The sequence below is a fragment of the Trachypithecus francoisi genome, unplaced genomic scaffold, assembly GCF_009764315.1.
Source record: "Trachypithecus francoisi isolate TF-2019V2 unplaced genomic scaffold, Tfra_2.0 Lachesis_group2, whole genome shotgun sequence".
In the NCBI taxonomy this organism is placed as follows: domain Eukaryota; kingdom Metazoa; phylum Chordata; class Mammalia; order Primates; family Cercopithecidae; genus Trachypithecus; species Trachypithecus francoisi.
In genome coordinates this window covers 16,810,400-16,834,479 of record NW_022681465.1, presented here as the reverse complement: position 1 = coordinate 16,834,479, position 24,080 = coordinate 16,810,400, and the positions used below count along the sequence as shown (strand labels likewise).

Below are 24,080 nucleotides of genomic sequence, written 5' to 3'. Positions count from 1 at the left end.
TTTGAAATCTTCGGAAGCTGTCTTAGTTCTTCCAGGCCTAGGGTGTATTACTTTAAATTATCATTGGGAAAGGGCACCATTAATTACAGTAATCTTGCACCTAATAATGGGTGTATGTGCCTCACTGTCGTCCTGCTCTTGCCTCACACAGATTTGACTTTATCTACGATCTTTTTGAACATGTTTCAAGCCGCAACAACCAGGATACCTTGAAATGTGGAAGCAAACATCGGCGGCCTACAGTAAGCTCACAGTTCAAGGTTCGTTTTCACTGCTGGCTTAGAGAATCCATCGTCACTGTGCTTTTAAGAATTGAAAAGAGGATTTGGGTGTATGTGAGGTCTATGAGAATATTTAATTTTGTTTCCTTTTATATCATGCTTTTAAACCAGATAGTGCTTTAGAAATAAAATAGAGTTTTGGCTCACACCTGTAATCTCAGCACTTTGGGAGGCCGAGGTGGGCAGATCACCTGAGCTCAGGGGTTCAAAACCAGCCGAGGCAACATGGTGAAATCTTGTCTCTACAAAAAATACAAAAATTATGTGGGCGCGGTGGCGCATGCCTGTGGTCCCAGCTACTCAGGAGGCTGAGGTGGGAGGATTGCCTGAGCCTGGGAGATCACGGTTGCAGCGAACTGTGATTGCACCACTGCACTCTAGCCTGGGTGACAGAGTAAGACGTAGACTCTGTCTCAAAAAAAAAAGAAAAAGGAAATAAAATAGACTTTTTCTCTGAGTCAGATAAAATCATGTAGATCCTTTTTTAAAAAATAAATAACTACTTCTTCTAAGCTTTTGAAATAGGTACCTTCTTAAGGCCATTTGGGACCACTCTGATTTGTATTGAGAGGCTCATGTGGAAATGGGATATATTTCTTCTCATATCTGGATGTTTTTTTCCCCTGGTTAGATAAGATTGATGTCAGTTACCTTGTCCTAGGCTCTTAATCTTCCAGCAGAGGTGTTCATTTTTCTAGAAGGCTAGTTTTGCCAGGACTTCTGGGAAAGGTTTTTTTTTTTCGTGTGTGTGTGTCAGAGTCTTGTTCTGTCACCCACACTGGAGTGCAGTAGTATAATCGCGCCTCACTGCAGCCTCAGACTCCCAGGCTCAAGTGATTCTTCCCACTCAGCGTCCTGAGTAGCTGGCACTACAGGTGTAAGCCACTACACCTGACCTTTTTTTTTTTTTTTTTTTTTTTTTTGAGACAGTCTCGCTCTGTCGCCCAGGCTGGAGTGCAGTGGGGCAATCTCGGCTCACTGCAAGCTCCGCCTCCCGGGTTCACGCCATTCTCCTGCCTCAGCCTCCCGAGTAGCTGGGACTACAGGCACCTGCCACCACGCACGGCTAATTTTTTGCATTTTTAGTAGAGATGGAGTTTCACCGTGTTAGTCAGGATGGTGTCCATCTCCTGATCTCGTGATCCGCCCGCTTCGGCCTCCCAAAGTGCTGGGATGACAGGCGTGAGCCACCGCGCCTGGCCCCCCCTTTTTTTTTTCTTTTTAAGATGGAGTCTCATTTTGTCACCCAGGCTGGAATGCAATGGCACGATCTTGGCTCACTGCAACCTCTACCGCCCAGATTCAAGCGATTCTTCTGCCTCAGCCTCCCAAGCAGCTGGGACTAGAGGCGCACACCACCATGACTGGCTAATTTTTTATACCTGGCTAATTTGTTAGATGTTTTACTTAGATGGGGTCTTACTATGTTGCCCAGGCTGATCTCGAAAATCTGGCCTCCAGCGATCCTTCTACCTCAGCCTCCCAAAGTGCTGGAATTACAGACGTGAGCCACTGCGCCCAGCCTTGGAAAGTTTTTGAAATGTTTGAGACTTTAAACTGGACTAGCAGTGAAGGAAATGGAAAAGGGTGGGTGAGTTTTCAAGGTGCAGGTGAAGGCAGGAGAAGAGCCCAGGCACAGAGTTGCAAGTCCTGTCTCTGGGGACTGTCAACAGACAGTGGAATACCAGCTAGACTGGATATCTCGTGAGAATTTAAGTTGGTATCAGAATATGAAGGGCTGTGAACGTCAGGATGTTTTGTCCTGGGAGAAATTTAAAAGTTTTCTGGAAAAGTAAGTAATCCATGTAGTGTTTAGACAGTTCAGTTTTCTTCAACAAGATTACGAGAAGAAAAAAGAGACAGAGTTGGAGGGAAAGCCAATGGATTAAAAGAGACTTAAAAGATGCATCAACCAACTACAATGAATGGACCATATTTGCATTTTGATGCAAAAGAACAAACCTTTTAAAATGTATGGGCTGGGCACGGTGACACATGCCTGTAATCCCAGCACTTTAGGAGGCCTAGATGGAAAGATTGCTTGAGCAGTTCAAGACCAGCCTGGGCAACATAGCAAGGCCTCATCTCTACAAAAAAATTAAAAAGGTAGTTGGGCATGGTGGCATGCCCTTGTAGTCCTAGCTACTCCAGAGTCTGAGGTAGGAGGATCGCTTGAGTCTGGGAGGTCGAAGCTGCAGTGAGCTGTGATCGTGCCGCTGCACTGCAGCCTGGGTGACAGAGTAAGACCCTGTTTCAATTAAATAAATAACATTTTTAAAAATCATAAAATTTGGCTGGGCGCGGTGGCTCAAGCCTGTAATCCCAGCACTTTGGGAGGCCGAGACGGGCGGATCACGAGGTCAGGAGATCGAGACCATCCTGGCTAACACGGTGAAACCCCATCTCTACTAAAAAAAAAAATAAAAAACTAGCCGGGCGAGGTGGCGGGCGCCTGTAGTCCCAGCTACTTGGAGGCTGAGGCAGGAGAATGGCGTGAACCCGGGAGGTGGAGCTTGCAGTGAGCTGAGATCCGGCCACTGCACTCCAGCCTGGGCGACAGAACGAGACTCCGTCTCAAAAAAAAAAAAAAAAATCATAAAGTTTGAAACAGTTGAGCATTTTAATATGAAATGTGAGACCATTGCACATTTTAATATTAGTTTAAGGAATTAATGTCAAATCTCTTCAGGTGTGATGATACTGTGGTTACACAGTGCTTTAAAGTGTTTAGCCTTTAATCCTACGTGCTGAAATGCTGATGGATGAAATCACATCATGTCTGGGATTTGCTTTTCCACAGAGGTGGGTATAGTATGTATGGATCAGGCGAAATGAGATTAGCCCTGAGCTGAAGCTGGTAATGAGAACTCATTGTATGCTTCTGTCTGCTTTGGTAAACGTTAAAAACTCTAAAAAAAAAAAAAAAAAGTTGGAAAAGAAAGTAATAAAGATTGATCTGGAGTCTGTAAGTCTGGTGATTTGAAGGTAAGAGTGAGAGACGGTGGCTCAGAGAGCAGTGAAGTGCTGGCGTAGACTGTCATTTCGATGGGACTAATGAATTGGGAAGAATAATGACAGTGCAAGAGTGGCTATTTCTCAGTTTTTCTGTACTAAACATTGAAATATCCTAGGATGATTTTTGTTTGTTGACAGAATGGTTTATTAAAATTGCACCATTTCAAAGGAAGTGATAAATGAGTTTGGTGTGTTATCGAATAATTTCAATTAATACATTGACTCAATATCTTTATATTAGAATGACAATTAAAAAATGAAAACCTGTAAGTTATTACTCCTATGATTTATATTGTGTTTTTTAAATTCTTGTTTCTAAGCGTCTAGAGTACTGAGAAATTTCAAGAATGACATAATAAGAGACTAAATCAACATATACTTTTTCTTTCTAATAGGACTCACTGCATTCCTTAATGGCAACGCTAAGCTCCTCTAATCCTTTCTTTGTTCGCTGTATCAAGCCAAACATGCAGAAGGTAAGATTGATGTCAGTCCTAGGCTGGGATCTGTCTCGAGGGACACAGCCTCCTGGGGTGGTTACTCACAGATTTGGTTTCTCCAAAGTCCTTTCATTGTAAATGGTTGGAAATGGATATGACATTATTATAACTTGACATTAAATGAGAAAGTGCCCTTTGTCCCTTGGGCCTGTTAGTCTGCTTTTGAGTGATGTTATTAAGCTTTAGGGACATCTATTTTAAAAGGAAACATTGTGAAGCCTTTACTTTTTTTTTTTTTTTTTTTTTTTAGCATTTGGTTTAAAATTCTTGGGAAAAGTTCCAGAGTGTGATACACCTTTTTAGAGGAAATATTTGATGTGTGGTGGCAGATTTTTTTGTTTAAGTTTTATTTGTCTTTCTTTCTTTCCTTTTTTGCTTTATTGTTATTTTAAACATGATGAAGAGGCTTTAAGTAGTAATGCTAGATTTTAAGTACTTTAAATAGTTGATTATAACTAATTAGAAGATACTCTAAAGGTTGTCATAAGTATTAATGTCTTGTCTCTTTGATTTTAACTTTAATTTCATAATCCGATTAGAAAGAATGTGAGTTTAAAAAGGAAAAGCTACCTAAACAAATAAACTATACTGTTACATATATGCAGTCGCCAAATCCACCGCTAATTAGGTAGCTTGTCTTAAAGTATTGTTAATACATTTAAATTACTTTGATTCAGCAAACAGCCTCTTAGGAATGCTTCTTACTTGAGAAAACACCTATAAAATTGTAATTTTAAGAACTCCTAATGTTAAAGAACTAGATGCCATCCTCATAAGGTTTAAGGTAAAAAGTCTGATCTGAACTGTTTCCCATGAGATTATATTCTGGTAACTTGACTGATGCTGGATCTTATTTTTCATATTGTCAACCAGTTGCCTTGGCTTAATATTACATGAATTCCTGATTTATAGCTTAAAGATGTATGCTTATAAGAACCGCAGTAGCTAGGCGCGGTGGCTCACGCCTGTAATCCCAGCACTTTGGGAGGTCGAGGCGGGTGGATCACATGAGATCAGGAGTTGGAGACTAGCCTGGCCAACATGGTGAAACCCTATCTGTACTAAAAATACAATAATTAGCTAGACATGGTGGCACACACCTGTAATCTCAGCTACTCAGGAGGCTGAGGCACAAGAATCACTTGAACCCAGAAGGTGGAGGTTGCAGTGAGCCAAGATCTGCTGCTGCACTCCAGCCTGGGAGACAGAGCCAGACTCTGTTTCAAAAAGAAAAAAAAGAACCACAATGTTGAATTACCTGTCTTCTAGAGAGGCAAAATTGGACATCTCTTTAAGAGAAAGTGACCTGTTCATTTTGTTACCTTACTGGGAGGTATGATGGTGAGAATTTGGTGTTTGTGTGACCTGAAAGGACAAAGCGGTTTTCTGTAGAAGATCTGTGCTGACTTTACGTGGATGGTTCTGGTAGTTTAAAAAGTAACCCGTCGGGCTGGGCGCGGTGGCTCAAGCCTGGAATCCCAGCACTTTGGGAGGCCGAGACAGGCGGATCACGAGGTCAGGAGATCGAGACCATCCTGGCTAACATGGTGAAACCCCGTCTCTACTAAAAAATACAAAAGAAAAACTAGCCGGGCGTGGTGGCGGGCGCCTGTAGTCCCAGCTACTTGGGAGGCTGAGGCAGGAGAATGGCATGAACCCGGGAGGTGGAGCTTGCAGTGAGCCGAGATCGCGCCCCTGGACTCCAGCCAAGTAAAAAAAAAAAAGTAACCTGTCTTTCCATTATTCAAATGTATGGCAAAATATTTAAGGTTATCACACACACAAAAAATGCAATATAAACAAATGCATAGCTTTTTGGGGGATATAATGTAGGAAATTAATGTGAGAACATCTCTCTGTTTATAACACTATGTCATGTAGCTGGTTTATATTCCACTTGGTTTGCTTTGTACACTCTGGTGGGCAGTATTTACCAGACAATAGAAGTGGGCTTTGGTTTTTGATGTAGACTCCCAGGAGTTGCTCGGTTTCTGATAGTGTTCTCTCCCCTTTTTACAATAAGGATGATAGTGCCGTATTTCATCTTTCAAACATGCAAGATTGTTTCTCAATTTAAAGTCTTGACATCCTGGCTAACACGGTGAAACCCTGTCTCTACTGAAAAATACAAAAAACTAGCTGGGTGTAGTGGCAGGCGCCTGTAGTCCCAGCTGCTCGGGAGGCTGAGGCAGGAGAATGGCGTAAACCCGGGAGACAGAGCTTGCAGTGAGCTGAGATCCGGCCACTGCACTCCAGCCTGGGCGACAGAGCGAGACCCTGTCTCAAAAAAAAAAAGTCTTGGGTGTTTGGCTGGGCGTGGTGGCTCACGCCTGTAATCCCAACACTTAGGGAGGCTGGGAGGTGGGTGGATGACTTGAGGTCAGAAGTTCGAGACCAGCCTGGCCAATGTGGCGAAACCCTGTTTCTACTGAAAAGACAAAAGTTAGCCAGGCATGGTGGCATACATCTGTAGTCCCAGCTACTTGGGAGGCTGAGGCAGGAGAATTGCTTGAACCCAGGAGGCAGAGACTGCAGTGAGCTGAGATCGTGCCACTGCACTCTAGCCTGTGGGACAGAGCAAGACTCTGTTTCAAAAATAAAAATTAAAAAATAAAGTATTGGTTGCTGGGATGCATCTCACAGTTTCTGGTGAGCCATAGTCTAATTGGAAGCTTTTTTGCCATTCTTTGTGGTGTGAAACAGTTTTATAATCATAGGCATCTTAAATTCCCGCCCTGGCAGTGCTATAATAAAGATAGAAACTTTAATTTGAAATACTCAGTCCCGAGTGTTTCTGTTTTCTCTCTTAGATGGCACAGAGTTAGTTTTTCCTTCGAATTGTACTAGCTTTTGAAATTAGGCCTGCTTGGAAGCAGTTCAGCCAGAATATTGCAGAACCGACCTTATTTTTCCATGCTGAGGTTTGATAGTACCTAGTTGCTTTGGATTTTGCATTTAGAAAATGAACTAACTCAACCTCAGGTTTGCATTTGTATTGGCTCACTTTACGTGTCCTGAAATATGGCAGACACTATTAATAACACCCCAGTGATAGGCTATAGAAACCTTTCAGAGAATGTCTTGGTGCCCTTTTAAAGGCACTCAGAAGGCTGGGGGCGGTGGCTCACGCCTGTAATCACAGCACTTTGGGAGGCCAAGGTGAGTAGAATTGGAGACCAGCCTGGCTGACATGGTGAAACCTCGTCTCTACTCAAAAACAAAAATTAGCCAGGTTTGGTGGCGCATGCTTGTAATCCTAGCTACTCAGGAGGCTGAGGCAGGAGAATTGCCTGAACCTGGGAGGCGGAGGTTGCCATGAGCCGAGATCGCGCCGTTGCACTCCAGGCTGGGCAACAAAGTGAGACTCCATCTCAAAAAAAGGAAAAAAAATAAAGGCACTCAGCAAGTGAAGACAGAGGCACAAGAGCTGACTTGTCTCAGGCCTAAGATGTAGGTGTGATGGTAAATGGAGATGCTAATTTGATTATGGCAATATAGCTATGGCTCGATTAGCATTCATTTGGTTCCACTGGAAATATTTAACTGTCACTGCCTATTATGTTCTGTGACATGTATGCAAATGACCTTTATTTAGAGTTCCTTATACATTTTTTGTTTAATCCAAAGATAGGTTCTTCTAGAAATTTCACAGGAAAAATCTTGCCTTCTTCCTCTCCAGAGATGGGGAAATGTGTATTTTCAGTGTGAAGGGATGAGACAGTTTCTTCTCACCTCATTTTCCTCTCCAGTCACAGACCACCAAAGGACTTGGGAGGTCGTATTCAAATATGTGTGTATTTAGGTATTTTGTGCATTATTCAGAAGCAAGGAGCATGGGTTTTAGCAAATATAGAAGTTTTTGTTTTGTTTTGTTTTATTTGAGACAGAGTTTTGCTCGTTGCCCGGGCTGGAGTGCAATGGCACGATCTCGGCTCGCTGCAACCTCCACCTCCCAGGTTCAAGCGATTCTCCTGCCTCAGCCTCCTGAGTAGCTGGGATTACAGGCATGCACTACCATGCCCGGCTAATTTTGTATTTTTAGTAGAGATGGGGTTTCTCCGTGTTGGTCAGGCTGGTCTCGAACAGGGAGGAGAGCCAGCCGGACGTGTTCCAAGAGGTGATCTTGGAACCTCAGGTGGTCTGCCTGCCTCAGCCTCGCAAAGTGCTGGGATTACAGGTGTGAGCCACTGAGCCTGGCCAGAAGTATTCTTTTATGTGTGTTATATCATAAAGACATAATAATGGCAGCTGTAAAGTCCATAACCTAGAGACCTGTAGCGTTAGAACAACAGAAACACCTGTAGCTGCTTTTGTGCCTTCAGGAGTAGATTCAAGACTCCCACATTCGCCGGGCTAGTGGGAGCACACCCCCTTTACCCACAGTGGCTATTAGGACAGGCTGCCTCTCCTCCTTGCAAAGTGTTTGAACCCCAGAACGCGCATCTGGGGCTAAAGAATCTAGAAATCCTTTGTGAGCTTGTGTTTGGATTGTTAATTTTTTTTTAATTTGGGTTTTCTATGTATTGTTTTGAAAAACAGGTGCAAAGGAGTGTATAACTCGAATGCTGAATGCATATGTCAATTCAGCCGTCACAATATGTGGGCTTTTTTCTTTTTCTGTAAACAGCCTTTTACTAATCTTGGGTATTGTATAGAAGGCACTTTGCTAGCCTCACTGGCGCTCAGTGAGGAAGCAGCTAGAAAAGCCTGCCTCCTGAGAGTTGCCAGTCTGCAGCGGGCCTTGGCATTGGGTGTAACCCTCCGCTGAGCTTAGAGTTTTCAGAGTTCACAAAGGGTAGACTTCTGCATTCGACGAGTTTTAGTTGGTAATGAGGACTTTCAGCTTTTTTGATTGTGATTTATATGGGCGGTAGCAGTGGCACCCAAAAGTGCTCCAGCCAACCACAGATTTCTGTAAGATAGAAAACCTGCTTTTCGTCAGCAGAGTCTCCCCAAGGGTGTCCCTACCTGGTGTTTTAGCAAGTAAGTTCCAGGCAGAAAAGTCTTTCATTAACATTCTTCAGAAAAGCCCCGAGGAGGTTCAGGGCAGAATTAAAGAAGGGACCTGACTGATAGATATCAGGAACACCTTCTGGGGTGTGAGAACCAGTTGCCCGCAGTTGCCTACAGATTCAGCCTGGGCTGCCTCTTGGAACGCGTCTAGCTGGCTCTCCTCCCTGTTCTGTCTTTAGGTTTGCTGTGTCCAGGATGCAGGTTCTAGGAGGGAAATGTCATGGGTCCCGGCAGCAGCATCTTTAAATCTTTGACTTGACAGAACAATATTCTCAAAGATTCAGTCCAGCTTTCTCCAGAAAGGCAGGGGCCTAATCACCTAATGTTTCTGGGACGGGGGTCTGGTGGAAGAAGGCCTGTAGCCCAAGCAGCCTCTTGGGATAAAGTTTATCTTTTTTTTTTTTTTTTTTTTTGAGATGGAGTCTCTGTCACCCAGAAAGGAGTGCAGTGGTGCGATCTCAGCTCACTGCAACCTCCACCTCCCGGGTTCCAGCAATTCTTCTGCCTCAGCCTCCCAAGTAGCTAAGATTACAGGCATGTGCCAGCATGCCCAGCTGATTTTTGTATTTTTAGTAGAGACGGGTTTTCGCTATGTTGGCCAGGCTGGTCTTGAACTCCTGACCTCAAGTGATCCACCCGCCTTAGCCTCCCAAAGTGCTGGGAGCCCCCACGTGCGGCATGGAGTAAGGTTTACTGAAGGGAAGGAGGGAGAGATGCCTGTGCTGGGGAAGGCTGAAGACCAGGCCCCAGAGGAGGGACACCAGCAGGGCTAGAGTTTCCATGCAGTCACATTTGCTGGAAAATGGAATATCAAGTGAGAGAAGGAAGCTGAAGACGTGGAGTGGAGTTACGGAGGTCACGTGAGCCTTGTGGACTGTCGATCTTGCAGCCCCTTCTATCTCTACCCCAAGACACAAGGATGAAGATGAGGATGCGTAAACCATCTCACACAGGGGTCTTCTGTCAAGGACTTTGGGGGGATGTCAGCTCCTTTCACATAAATGAGTTCTGATGGCCCGTATTCCTCTCTTCCATGGGGCTTCTTCTTAGGTCAGACTCAGCGCCTCAGGTTGACAACATCCTAGACAGCTCATGACCACACCATGCTGTGAGAGCTCTGTGCAGACATTTTGGAAGCTGGAGCCTTTTGTTTCCAGAGGTGTCATAATATGATGAATGAATTTAATGAATCTAGCACATTTCCTCCTGGGGATTTATATTTATGTAATCCAGGTGCTGCCTGCCATTTCTTTCTACCTTTCTCCCTCCCTCCCTCGCTCTCTCCCTCCTTTTCTTCATTTCTTCATTCCCTTTCTTTATTTCAGACTTGACCAGGCACGATGGCTCACACCTGTAGTCCTAGCACTTTGGGAGCCAGGCAGATGACGTGAGTCCAGAAGTTATAGCCCAGCCTGGGCTAGGCTACATGGCGAAACCCATCTCTATTAAAAAAAACAAATAAATAGAAATTGGCTGGGAGTGGTGGCTCACACCTGTAATCCCAGCACGTCGGGAGGCCGAGGTGGGCGGATCATTTGAGGCCAGGAGTTTGAGACCAGCCTGGCCAACATGGTGAAACCCCATCTCTACCAAAAATACAAAAATTTGTTGGGCGTGGTAGTGTGCACCTGTAACCCCAGCTATTTGGGAGGCTGAGAAACAAAAGTTGTTTTGAACTTAGGAGGTGTAGGTTGCAGTGAGCTGAGATCGCACAACTGCAGTCCCTCCTAGGTGAGAGTGAGACTGTGTCTCAAAAAAAAAAAAAAACCCCAAAAAGCAAAAAACAAAAAGTAGCCGGGGATGGTGGTGTGCACCTGTAGCCCCAGCTACTTGGGAGGCTGAGGTGGGAGGATCATCTGAGCCTGAGAGGTCAAGGCTGCAGTGAGCTGAGATTGCACCAGTGCACTCCAGCCTGTATGACCTGTTTCAAAGAAAAAAAGCAAAGACAAAATATTTCTTTTAAAAAGTTCTGATGATAATGTGACATATTTCTGGCCTTGAATTTTGGGTCCCATGTTATTCTTCCTATATCTTTTTCTCTTTTTTTTTTCTTCCTGTATCTTTTTCTATCTTCTTTTATGCATCTTATTTCTCTTCAGCCTTATTAAACTTTTGACTTTGGTCTCTCTGCCCTAATGCTAGTTTGTGAATAACATGTTTAGTGAATATAGAAGACCTGAGCACGTGCAGCTCTGCAGGGCCTGTCTCAGCCTTTGCTTCCTGCTGCACACCTCGGGGTCCAGATTATGTATAGGTGCTCAGTAATGTGGAGTTGCTCATCATGGTACATTGTAGACATTGCTCATGATGTGTGTGTGCGCTCAACTGTGCGAAGGATAAAACCGTATGCGCCATCTTTAATCCTATTGCCACAGGTCTGTTTTAGTTGATTTAATTTATTTTATTTTTGGCATGCTTTTCTCTTCTGATCATCTTTGATTTGTGTAGTTGTAGGATACCCGGGCATTGCCAGTAGATCAGTATTGGGGTGGTGTCTTTAATGTGTATCAATCTTTCTATGCTGACATGTTCCTTCACCCTGTCTACCTCCCTCAGCTCACCCCCTCTAGACATAGCCCCCCTCAGGTTCAGGGCTCTCTGGAACAGCCAAGCACAACATCACGGGCTCATTCACAAATACTTCTTGGTCTGGAGGCTGGTGCTTCATATACAAATATCCCCATCTCCAAATGGGGCTTTCCCCCACAGGCCTTTGTTATCTGCCACAATTGGGCAGGGAGTCTAGGTGTGAGGATCCACCACGTGACAAGGTTTAAACGGAAAGGTTAATTAAACAGTAGATTTTAACATTGAGATGGAACTTTCTGGAATTATAGACTATTCACTCAGTCCAAACATTATCTATTGCCATATTTCACAGAATCTAAATTTCATGAGTATAAAATGCATCCTTGTTTCCTGTCACTATGGAGGCAAAGGCACCACTGATTACAGCAGAGCACAATGATTTCTTATCACTTAGCTCTTGCTCGTGGCTCTGCAGAAAGTATGAAATGGAGGTCATTCATCCACCACAAATAGGCACCCTGCCTTTCTGTTTCCAGGCCTTTTTGCAGATAAAATAACTTTCTGTTTCAGTGGTAAATCTGTAGTGTGATATTTCAGCTCCACTTAAAGGACAGCTGGACTTGATGTGAGGAGTGGCAGTAGTGTCCATAATTTGCAAAGATAGTGCAAAAAGTATGATGAAATTCACTCACGCCTGTAATCCCAGCACTTTGGGAGGCCGAGGCGGGCAGATCACGAGGTCAGGAGATGGAGACCATCCTGGCTAACATGGTGAAACTCCGTCTCTCCTAAAAATACAAAAAAACTAGCCAGGCGTAGTGGCGGGCGCCTGTAGTCCCAGGTACTCCGGAGGCTGAGGCAGGAGAATGGCGTGAACCCGGGAGGTGGAGCTTACAGTTAGCCGAGATCATGCCACTGTATTCCAGCCTGGGCGACTGAGCAAGACTCCGTCTCAAAAAAAAAAAAAAAAGAAAGAAAGAAAGAAATTCACTCATATCTGGGCACTGGTTGCAGCATGGTGGCTGCATGGATGATAGCGTCAGAGGCGTTTGAACCAGAGCAACTCCATCTCGAATAGGAGCTGGGTAAAATGAGGCTGAAACCTACTAGGCTGCATTCCCAGACACAAGTCTTTCTAAGTCACAGGATGAGATAGGAGGTCAGCACAAAATACAGGTCATAAAGACCTTGCTGATAAAACAGGTTGCACTAAAGAAGCCGGCCAAAACTGACCAAAACCAAGATGGCCACGAGAGTGACCTCTGATCCTCCTCACTGTGACACGCCCATCAGCACCATGACAGTTCACAAATGCCATGGCAGCCTCAGGAAGTTACCCTGTATCGTCTAAAAAGGGGAGGCATGAATAATGCACCCCTTGTTTAGCATATCATTAAGAAATAAACATAAAAATGGGCAACCGGCAGCCCTGGGGCGGCTCTGTCTATGGAGTAGCCATTCTTTTATTCCTTTACTTTCTTTTTTTTTTTTTTTTAAAGACAGAGTTTCACTCTTGTTGCCCAGGCTGGAGTGCAGTGGCATGATCTTGGCTCACAGTAACCTCTGCCTCCCAGGTTCAAGCCATTCTCCTGCCTCAGCCTCCCAAGTAGCTGGGATTACAGGCATGCGCCACTAGAGACAGGGTTTCTCCATGTTGGTCAGGCTGGTCTTGAACTCTGGACCTCAGGTGATCTGCCCACCTCGGCCTCCTAAAGTACTGGGATTACAGGCATGAGCCACCGCACCTGGCCTATTCCTTTACTTTCTTAATAAACTTGCTTTCACTTTACCCTACAGACTCACCCTGAATTCTTTCTTGCATGAGATCCAAGAACCCTCTCTTGGGGTCTGGACCGGGACCCCTTTCCTGTAACAACAGCATGCCTGAGACACATCCCAGTTTCAGGCATGTCCACATGGGAGCATGTTTGCATTAAAAATTGAGGAAATATGATCTAGTTCTCTTTCTTAAATGTTACATAAAGGGATCATCCTCCCTTTTCCTAAGGAACCCTCAGGAACAGAGAATTTAATCTTTCCTTGCACTTGAAGGTAGCCAAGTGCTTTTTTAACTTTTTGATTTTAATTTTTTGATTTTTGAGAGTTCTTAGGCTGGAGCGTAGTGACACCATCGTAACTCACAGAAGCCTTGAACTCCTGGGCTCAAGCAAACTCCTGCCTCAGCCTCCCAAGTAGCTGGGAGTACAGGCATAGGCCACCACTGGGCCTGGCTCATTTTTTAAAATTTTTCATAGAGATGGGATCTTACTGTGTTGCCCAGGCTGGTCTCAAACTTTTGACCTCAAGTGACTCTCCTACTTCGGCCTCCCAAAGTGCTGGAATTACAGATGTGAGTCACCACGCCTGGTCTGCTTTTTAATTTTTGTTTTTTAAGCCATTACTGTTCATGGGAAAGGTCTTTTTTTTTTTTTTTTTTGAGATGGAGTGTCGCTCTTTTGGTCCAGGCTGGAGTGCAATGGCACCATCTCGGCTCACCGCAACCTCCACCTCCCCTGGATTCAAGCAATTCTTTTGCCTCAGCCTCCAGAGTAGCTGGGATTACAGACGCCCACTACCACGCTTTTGTATTTTTAGTAGAGACGGGGTTTCACCATGTTGGCCAGGCTGGTCTCAAACTCCTGGACCTCAGGTGATCCACCCGCCTCAGCCTCCCAAAGTGTTGCAATTACAGGCATGGGCCACAGCACCCAGCCTGGGAAAGGTCTTAATTGTAATGAATGAAATCTGCATTTCTGCATCTTCCATTTTCGCTGCTCTTGTTCTGGCCACTTGAGATTAACATGAAAATGTCAGATATTCATTCATAGGAGTGTGTCAAATATTTTTAAGCTCTTAATAAGAATACATTTTCCTGCTCCAGTAAACATCCTCTGAGCATAATTTTATCTCAGAATTTTTGTTTAAACATCAACACAGGCAATACCATCTCAAAGCTCTTGTGGGCGATTAGGATTTTTTTTTTAGAGCTTTGCTTACCTTTTTACTGCCTGTGTTTGCTTTCATGTTGTTTGTTTTTATTTTCTGTTTCATCCTTTGTGACTGTTTTCCCACAGCTGCATGGACCACTAACCGACCTGTTCCCCAGCCCCAGCCACTGCTCCCTCCGCAAGCGTGCTTAGTCACCCGCAGGGCCTGGGTGACTCAGTCCTTCGTATCCTGCACCAAGGGCACAGGAAGCCCTGCACCACGCCTGCTGAGACGCAGGGTGTCAGGGTGCTCTGGGTCTGGCACATTATGATACACCATAATCCCGTTGGCATGGGAAGGGTATTGCACAGCCACCCAGGTGTAGAGGAGCCCATGAAGCCACCGATGCAGTAGATGAAAGGTGTGCACCTGGGTTTCTCTCAGGTCTCATCACTACTGCAAAGTGGCGGGGCATTCTTCCCCTGTGTTTAATGTGTGTGTATTAACAGTACATACTGAGGAGGGTGGTTATGTGTATTAAGTGAGGTCATGGGTACATGATACAGCTACATGTTACTGTGTGAAATAACCTGTACTTACGTTATATGTTCTTTTTTTTTTGAGACGGAGTCTCGCTCTGCCGCCCGGGCTGGAGTGCAGTGGCCGAGTCTCAGCTCACTGCAAGCTCCGCCTCCCGGGTTCACGCCATTCTCCTGCCTCAGCCTCCTGAGTTGCTGGGACTACAGGCACCCGCCACCTCGCCCGGCTGATTTTTTGTATTTTTTTTTTAGTAGAGACGGGGTTTCACCGTGTTAGCCAGGATGGTCTCGATCTCCTGACCTCGTGATCCACCTGTCTCGGCCTCCCAAAGTGCTGGGATTACAGGCTTGAGCCACCGCGCCCGGCCTATATGTTCATATTTTTACTGCTTATTTTGTCCTAACAAGTTTAATCCCAAATTTAAGCTGAGTCACAGGAAAATCTAACTATTTTAAGACCTTTTCTCTTTAGAGTTGAGTTTTAAATCACTTCTGATAGATTGTCATAAGGAACCTTAAAAAGTTTTTCCTTTCGTCTTTGGCATTGTTAATGGGATGGACATTTTTATCTTGATTTTTAACATTACTAGACTTTTTAAAAGAACATTTAAACATTTACAGAAAATTTGAGCATATACTACAGACCATTTCCACACTGCCCCCCTCCACCACCATTTTCCCTTTTATTAACATCTTGTACGAATGTGGTACATTTGTTATAATAAAGCAGTATTGCTACATTATCATTAAAGTCCAAAATTTACGTTAGGAGTCCACCGTCTGTGTTGCGTGGTTCTTTCACTTTGACAAATACGTGCTGTCAGATGTCAAAATGCCGGATGTTTATTATCTGTTCATGATGTGATGAACATTTTTTTCCAAGTCATTTTCTATAAAAATGGGAGGTTTCTGATTCCCTGGTCAAAGGATGAAGCATTGAGAATGAAGGTTTGTTTTTTTTTTTTTCCTGAGATGGAGTCTCACTCTGTCACCCAGGCTAGAGTGCAGTGGTACAATGTCTGCTCACTGCAACCTCTGCCTCCCGGGTTCAAGCAACTCTCCTGCCTCAGCCTCCCGAGTAGCTGGGACTACAGGTGTGCACTGCCACGCCCAGCCGATTTTTGTATTTTTGATAGAGATGGGGTTTCATCATGTTGGCCAGGATGGTGTTGATCTCCTGACCTCAGGTGATCCACCCACCTCGGGAAGTGCTGGGATTACAGATGTAAGCCACCATGCCCAGCCGGGAATGAAGTTTCTATTGCTCACAATAGAAGTGGTGAATGATATGGACAAGATTAGTGGAAGAATAGAGAGGGCAGAAGCGTCAACTGTTAGGACGTTTTAAAATTATCCAGGTTGTCTGCCCCTTGCACTCCTCTGTGCATTCGGTTAGTCTTTGGGGATGGTTCCATTTCCTCTGGGTACTTACTGGAAAGCACCTCGTTGGCATTCCATAATCCTTTCTGGTTTTTCGTTTTGTTTTGTTTTGTTTTTGAGGTAGAGTTTTGTTCTTCTTGCCCAGGCTGGAGCACAGTGACAGTCTCGGCTCACTGCAACCTCCGTTTCCCGGGTTCAAGCAATTCTCCTGCCTCAGCATGCCAAGTAGCTGGGATTACAGGCATGCGCCACCATGCCTGGCTAATTTTGTATTTTTAGTGGAGATGGGGTTTCCCCTTGCTGGTCAGATTGGTCTCGAACTCCTGACCTTAGGCAGTCTGCCCGCCTCAGCCTCCCAAAGTGTTGGAATTTCAGATGTGAGCCACTACCCCGGCCTTTTTTTTTTCCTTTTCTTTTTTTTTTTTGTTTTGAGACTGAGTCTTGCTCTTTGTCACCCAGGCTGGAGTGCAGTGGTGTGATCTCAGCCACTGCAACATCCGCCTACTGGTTTCAAGCAATTCTCCTACCTCAGCCTCCCGAGTAGCTGGGGTTAGAGGCACCCACCACCATGCCTGGCTAATTTTTATATTGACGGGATTTCACCATGTTAGCCAGGCTGGTGTCGAACTCCTGACGTCAGGTGATACCCCCACCTAGGCCTCCCGAAGTGCGGGGATTATAGGCATGAGCCACCGTGCCTCTCGGGCCCTTCCTAGTTTTTTGATTGCCACTCATGTCCCCCGTTGTTTTGACTGTCTCCTGCACCTGGAGTACCCATTGCCAGCATCTTTGACTTTTGAAAACATCTCATACAGAAGACCTGTAAAAAGCTGCCTTTTTACTTTTGGAGGAAATTTTAGTAAAGGAAGCATTTAAAGCAACCATTCTTCTCCCTAAACAAAACAATCCCAGTAAACCCCTCAGCGGTCACTTCCATCCTGTTTACCAAGTTGTCATGGAAACTATTCAGCAGAGCTCTATAGAGACCGGGAGAAACTGCAGTGAGTGAAGCTCAGCACAAGCAAAGACTGTTGTTCTTGTTCTTTGGGTGGATTTTCCAAGATCACAACTAAACTGCTTGATTTTGTTCTGGGACTTTTTTTTTTTTTTAATTATTGATTGACTTTTAAAATCAGGAATCTTTGGGCCCTGAAATGTAATTACACATTTGTTGATGCGTGCATGATGGTTAGTTTGCCCCTGCAGTCAAAAGTGTCTTCAGCAGTTCCTATCACGTCAGCCTTGCCAGGCTGGACTTCCTTTGAGTAGAATCAGGAATGAATTAAGCAGCACAGCCCAAGACACCACATAAAAGGTTGGGAACACCAGCCAGCCGAAGAAAGCCCATTTTTGTGTCTGTCAGCTTAGATGCTCTTGCCCGGACTGCTAAAGATGCAGCCATTTACAGTGGACAAAAACTGAAGGGGTGAAAGAAAACCCAAGGTAGGGGTTTTTTTCTTTCTTGTTCTGCTTTAAAGTTTCATGTAACTTGCCCTGATTATGGTATTGTAAAACTGCAGAGATCATACACGGGAAACAGATTTTGCTGTTTCTCCAGGCACGGAAGTGTTTACAAACGGGTAAGTGCTGATTTTGATTGCATGTACAAGTTGGAACTACAAGTTTTTTTTTATAAAAATAAAGGACACAGTTCACTCATCAGTTAAGGCATTGATAATGCAATGTGTTTTCGTATGGCATTCTTTTATAAACCTTTTATAGGAAAAATTCTTTTTTAATATTAGGTTGAAGGGGGAAATTGGTGGTTTCTTTTGTTTGAATTTATTTCAAAGTAGTTTTCTTTAAGAGTTTGTACACTGCAGTCATCTAGTTTTTCCCCGGCCTCGTACTTTATAGGAACCTTTAAAGAAATCTGCACAAGAATAACCTCTTTTTTAATCACATTATAAACCTGTTCATACGCAAGTATGGAAACGTGAGAAGTTACCGGAGTTGAATGGTCATCTGTTGAACATCATGTGCTTATTTCACACAAGCACACACATGATGGAATTTTGCGGTCGGCCTGGAAAAACCTGATGGAGGCACATTTTGTTGGGATTCTCTTTACTCCCCGAAGTGGAGGTCCCCAAAGAAAAAACAAAATAGTGACTGAAATGCTCATCTCCGCCTCCACCCGGTTGTAGGAATGGTGTTCAGTTCATGTCTATTCAGTTGCTAAATGTGCCCTGGAAGGGAGATGTTTTCATTGTGAAAGTGGTCTTTCATATTAAATCGAGTTTCATTTAAAAGAAATGAATAATCACGTGACTGGCTGCTACTAGGCTAAACCTGCTTTTGTCGCATAGATAAGATTTCTGGTGCTAAGCGAAAACCAAGTAGGAGAATGTTGGGTTTTTTTTTTTTCCATCAGTTTTTCAGAGTAATTAATCTGACACACACTTATTACCCTCCTAAGAAAGAGGCGAAGGTAAGTCATCTATGGGAAAATGCCACATATTTTCTACCTCTCTTACAACGTTAAACTGGTTTTCTCATCCCTCACTTCCGTTTATTTACGTATGTGGGTCCTCAGGTCCGGAACCACGTTGCTGCTTGCGAGAGGGCTTGAATGATGGAATACAGAAGTGCTTCCCCCTTTCTGCTGAATGCCTTGGTGGAAGGATATATACGGGAAGGTGGTGCAAATTAGAGAGGAGACCCCAGTTGGTCTGCTTCCTTCCCGGGAGGTGCCAACTGCTAAAATGGGGTGTATGTAACTGCAGCTTCCACCACCGCATTTTTACTTTGGCTTATCCTGATGAACTTATGGAATCATGTCCCATCTGAATGGCACTCCTGCTCCCATTTTGAGCAAATCCCTTCCCTCCTCCACCTCCCACCCCGTCCGTCTAGCTCATGCAGACTATTTTTTTTCTCCTCTAAGCATCAGCTGCCCTGAATTAACATTTTCACGGGCAGCCCCCTCGGTGTGTGCTTTCTGGTAGTGACTTTGTTCTAAAGCTTACTTTGCTCCCCCAGCAGCTACAAAGGACCAGTTCCCAAATCCCCATCAGCCTCCCTCCCATCTGTCACTCCCTTGGAAGACTTGAGCAGAGGGGTCAGGTTTGAGACTGGAGACCGGAGGTTTGGGGTAGACTACGGTTCTCAAGATCAGGGTCTGAAGCTCCCCTGGGTCTTGTCTCATCCGTGCAGATGGTCTGCTCTGCTTCATTAGCTCTTCAGCATTTCACTCTGTTCTTCATCCTAGGGGTACTTTGCTTGTTTTTTTTCTTGGGCAAGTTCTTTCTCTGGCCCTCAAAAATATGCGACAAAGAATAGTAACAATAATAAAAACACCACCGCATTCGTTGCTGGGGTTTGCATTCACCCCTCCCCAATATAAAGACAGTTGCTACTCATTGTAAAATATTTGAGAAATATGTGAAATGTTTCAAAAATTAGTTACCCATAGTTTTACCAGTCAGAGACAACCCTGTTTATATTTGTTGTATATATACTTTTTTCCCCTTTAAATTGGGATCATAGTTTACCTTAATTTTGTAACCGACTTTTTTTTTTAACTTAATAAATCTTGAAACATTCTTATGCATTTTTTCATGACTACAAAATTCTGTCAATGACTATACTTTCAAGTCAGATTTCTATTACTGGATTGTTTATTTGTTGTTGCAAATAATGGTGCTGTATTTTTCATGGGCACAAATACTTTCTCCTTAAGGTAAATTCTTGAAAGTGTACCTGCGAATCAGAATATGCACATTGTTATGACTTTTATGTGTATATAGCCAAACTGCCCTCATTAAAGCCAACAGCAAACAAGATATATATATCCAATGTATAACAATGGACGTATAGCTTTAATATATAAAGAGCCTTCACGAATCAATAAGAGAACAACATGTTTTAGTAGAAAAATGAGTAAAAAACATAAACAAGAAATTTGCAAAAGGTGAAATATAAAATTACTTGAAGTTCTCAGTAGCATAATCAAATAAATGAAATTGAAAATGAGATACTTTTGCCACTGTGGGGATTGAATGGTTTAATGGTTTTATGCCTTTTTTTGGTACATGATTGTGTTTCCCAGGCTGGAGTGCAGGGGCTACTTACAAGCACAGTAACACACTACAGTCTCAAACTCCTGGCTGCAAGAGATCCTCCTCCCTCGGCACTGGAGTAGCTGGGGCTATAGGGGCACACCACCGCTCCTGGCTCTGTGTTGCTTTTTAATAACACTTCTCAGTTTCTGTGACCATTTGAAGAAACTGCCATTAATGGATTCTGCTGCTGGGAGTATAAGTTGTTGCAACCTTTTCCAAAGAACAATTGCAGACTTTTTTTTTTTTGAGATGGAGTCTCCCTTTGTTGCCCAGGCTGGAGTGCAGTGGTGTGATCTTGGCTCACTGCAACCTCTGCCTTCCGAGTTCATGCAATTCTCTTGCCTCAGCCTCCTGAGTAGCTGAGATTACAGACATGCCCCACCAACCCAGCTAATTTTTGCATTTTTAGTAGAGATGGGATTTCACCATGTTGGTCAGGCTGGTCTCAAACGCCTGACCTCGTGATCCACCCGCCTCGGCCTACCAAAGTGCTGGGATTACAGCCGCGAGCCACCATGCCGGCCTCTTTTTTTTCTTTTTTTTTTTTTAAAGACTTTGTCTCGTCTCCCCTAGGAGCTGTGTGGCTATATATAGATATACATACACATACACCTGCTGAAAAGGGAGAAGTGAGGGTGAATAGGAACTTGACTGGGCTCCCTCACCTTGAGCAATCTTCTTACTGCTAAACATTTCCAAAAAGAGTCTGTGACTATTTTCTTCTTTCTAATGCCAGGCAATCAAGGCTGCACTTGCTACCCTTCTGCAGGAAGCTTCCCAGCACGGTTTTTCTCTGCCCTGCCTCTTAATCCCCACCCCCTGCTCCCAGGCCTGGGACACTGCTAACCACCCCTCCTTCCTGACACCTCTCTGACCACCCCCTCCCTCCTCTTGACTGGTTCCTCTGGCGGTAGGCATGGCCTCGGGTTCTGCCCCCACCTTCTCACTTGCCGGTCTCCAAAAGAAACTCTGACTTCTCTCCGTCAGCTCCGTGCTAGGTGAGTACCTCTCCCCTGTGTATTTCCACCTCAGAGCTCTCCTGTAAGCTTTGGCCTCATCGTCTCCCTTAATTTTGTAACTTCCTGGATCTTCCTAGTTTTCTCGATTTTCTAGTTCTGTGCCGCTCTGCTTCACCTGTTCAGCACTTTGAACTGAAATGTGTCCATAATTAAACTTCACATCCTTTTCCTTCCGCGTCAGCTCTCTCTCAAATAGATGATTCCTGCTTAACCCTTCTCCTATGTATCAGGATAGTCAGGGTTCTTGGCCTTGGCAGTACTGACATTTTGAGCTGGACAGTTTATTCTTTGTTGTTGGGCTGTAGCCTGTGCTTTGAAGAAGGCTTCAAAGCACAGCTGGCATCTACCTGCTAGACGCCAGTAACACTCTCCTCTCTCAACATCTCCAGACTTTCCCAGGTGCCCCCCCAGGGGGCAAAACCACCTCTTCTTGAACACCACTGGGCTGTCAATGCTGATGATTTCTTGTTTTTTATTCTTAATTTTTATTTGCTGTCAGTAAAAACGGCATCTACATACAAGCTAACTTTTGTTAATAGCATTTGTTACTGCTTTTAACCGTGTGTTTTACTATTCAGCGAAAATAGAAAATGCTGTATCATTTCACACTTTCTGGATGTATTTAGTCATTAAGTTAAACGTCTGTTTTGTTTTTTAGTAAGTCGTGTTAGGAGATGTGAAATGCTGGCGGTGGGCTTAGTATCAGTGTGCACTGTGTCATTGTGTAACTGCTCTGTGCTAGCCACTGTCCCAGATGAATGGCTGTCCTAGTTTCAGACACTCTGAAAGGATAAAACAGCTCATTAAAGTGTGCCAGATGCTTCATTTGTCAGTATCTCACTTAAAAGGGAATACTGTTTGGCTTTGGAATTCTACTGTGATATACCCAAAGTTTGCCTCTACAAAATTAAAGTGGTTCTATTAAAGATACGGTAACATCTTTCCCCCCACCCTCCACATTTAGGATCGTGAAAAATTCACTAGCAAACCAATGTTTTAGACTCTATTTAGTGATTTTTTTTTAAGAAAGAACTCTTTAGATAAATAAGAATATGAAGTAAGAGTATGCATAGTAAGTTTGAATAACTGAGATTTCAGCTTTTAGCCGTTTGGCAGACCATGGTTTGACTATGAAATCTTGTAGGCATACTTTGTTCATGTTTTCTTATAGGACCACAGAAGTTTAAATATAGTTGTTATGACATGTAAGTAGGGGTCTACGACAAATTTTTCTTAGCTAAAACAAATCCCCTTTGCTGAGCCAGAACAAATCCCGCTGGATTATGAAGGCCAAATGTAAGGCATTGTTGTTACTGTGTTAATTGTGGTTTGAGGAATTGCAGAAGGAAAATTAGCCTACCACGTTCTTTTCTGTTTATTCTTTTCTTTTTCCGGTATTGATTCTGAAACGTTGCCCTATGCATTTGATTAACTGACTGCAGTGGCATCGCTTCTAGTAAAGCTTGAGCTAGTCAGTTTACATTGGACAACAAGTGTACAGAGTTGCAGCTCTTAGAGGCTTTTAATCAGAGGTACCTTGCGAATTAGGGAAATAAGGTCCTGTGCAGAAGTGGAAGGGCAGGTTGGACCTGGTCGTGACATCATTTGACTGGGATTTCCAGGCTTCTCACACAGCCTGTGAGCACACAGGAACAAAGAGGTTCAACCTCTGCAAAACTCTGTGGAACTGACCCTCTCTCAGAGCAGCCATTGTTTGCAGCGCTGTTGCATCAGCAGATGGGCCACTTCTATTCAGTTGCTCCTGCTATCTGGGGCGTGCTAGAGGCATTTCCTGGTTTACATAAACTCTGGGGCTCTGCCAATGTCCTTAGAGTTCAAGCCTTTCCCTTCTCATGCTCAATTAAAATAATTAACTACAATACAATCGCCGCTTGTTCTCCGCTTCTCACCTTCCCTGCTCACAGCACATCCATTCTTCTTGTTCCAGCATGTCTCTACAAAGTATTTAGATGATAGAGAAAGCAGTTTGGGAATATTCAAAGACTCTATAGCAACTGGCCTGGATGCAAAGGCTTTTTTTGGTCTTTGTTCTGGTCGTTTTGGTAAACGTGTAGTTGCATATCTGAGACATAGGTTGTGCTTTCTTGGGCGCCGTGGGGAGTAGAAACTAGCAGCAGTACCTGGAAAGGGGCCCTGATTTGTGGGTGTGGATGAGTAGACTCTTCAGTTGAGAGTTAACTGAAGTGAGGGTTAGGTGCAAAAATGTAGGAAACAGTGAAGAGATCAGCAGCTCACGTCTTAAGTTTTTTCTGTTTCCGTTCCTATGTCCCAGACTGGCCTCAGATCATAGTTCATGATGCCAAGACGTTGATGGAGGTGAATGCGGAGACAGACCGGGAGGATTTTTTAGAGTATCTGCCAGTGTGTAATGCGTCATAATAGCATTTTCTGGGTTTGGGCTTTATTTATTTATTTATTTATTTATTTTGAGGCTCTGTCGCCTAGGCTAGAGTGCAGTGGTGGGATCTCGGCTCACTGCAGCCTTGACCTCCTGGGCTCAAACAGTCCTCCCATGTAGTTGGGACTGCAGGTGTGCACTACCACACCCAGTTAGTTTTGTTTATTTTTGGTGGAAATGGGGTCTCACTATATTGTCCAGGCTGATCTTGAACTCCTGGGCTCAAGCAATCCTTCTGCCTCAGCCTTCCAAATTACTGGAATTACAGGCGTGAGCCACTGCACCTGGCCTCATGGTAGCATTTTTAAACAACATTCACCACTGTGGCCTGGTGCCACGGTTTTCTCATGTAAATCACAGAATTTAGACTCTGCCCTACAGTTCTCTCCATTA

At 44.1% G+C, this 24,080-nt stretch overlaps 1 protein-coding gene across 1 annotated transcript in view; it reads left to right on the top strand.

Annotated features, from left to right (window-relative positions):
- The window catches only part of MYO10 (myosin X), a 274,244-nt gene that overhangs the window by 178,252 nt on the left and 71,912 nt on the right, over positions 1-24,080 (top strand). The window contains exons 18-19 of the mRNA XM_033178828.1: positions 152-260; positions 3,692-3,772. Of these exons, the coding sequence (XP_033034719.1) occupies positions 152-260; positions 3,692-3,772 (190 nt within the window). The remainder of the gene's footprint in view (positions 1-151; positions 261-3,691; positions 3,773-24,080) is intronic.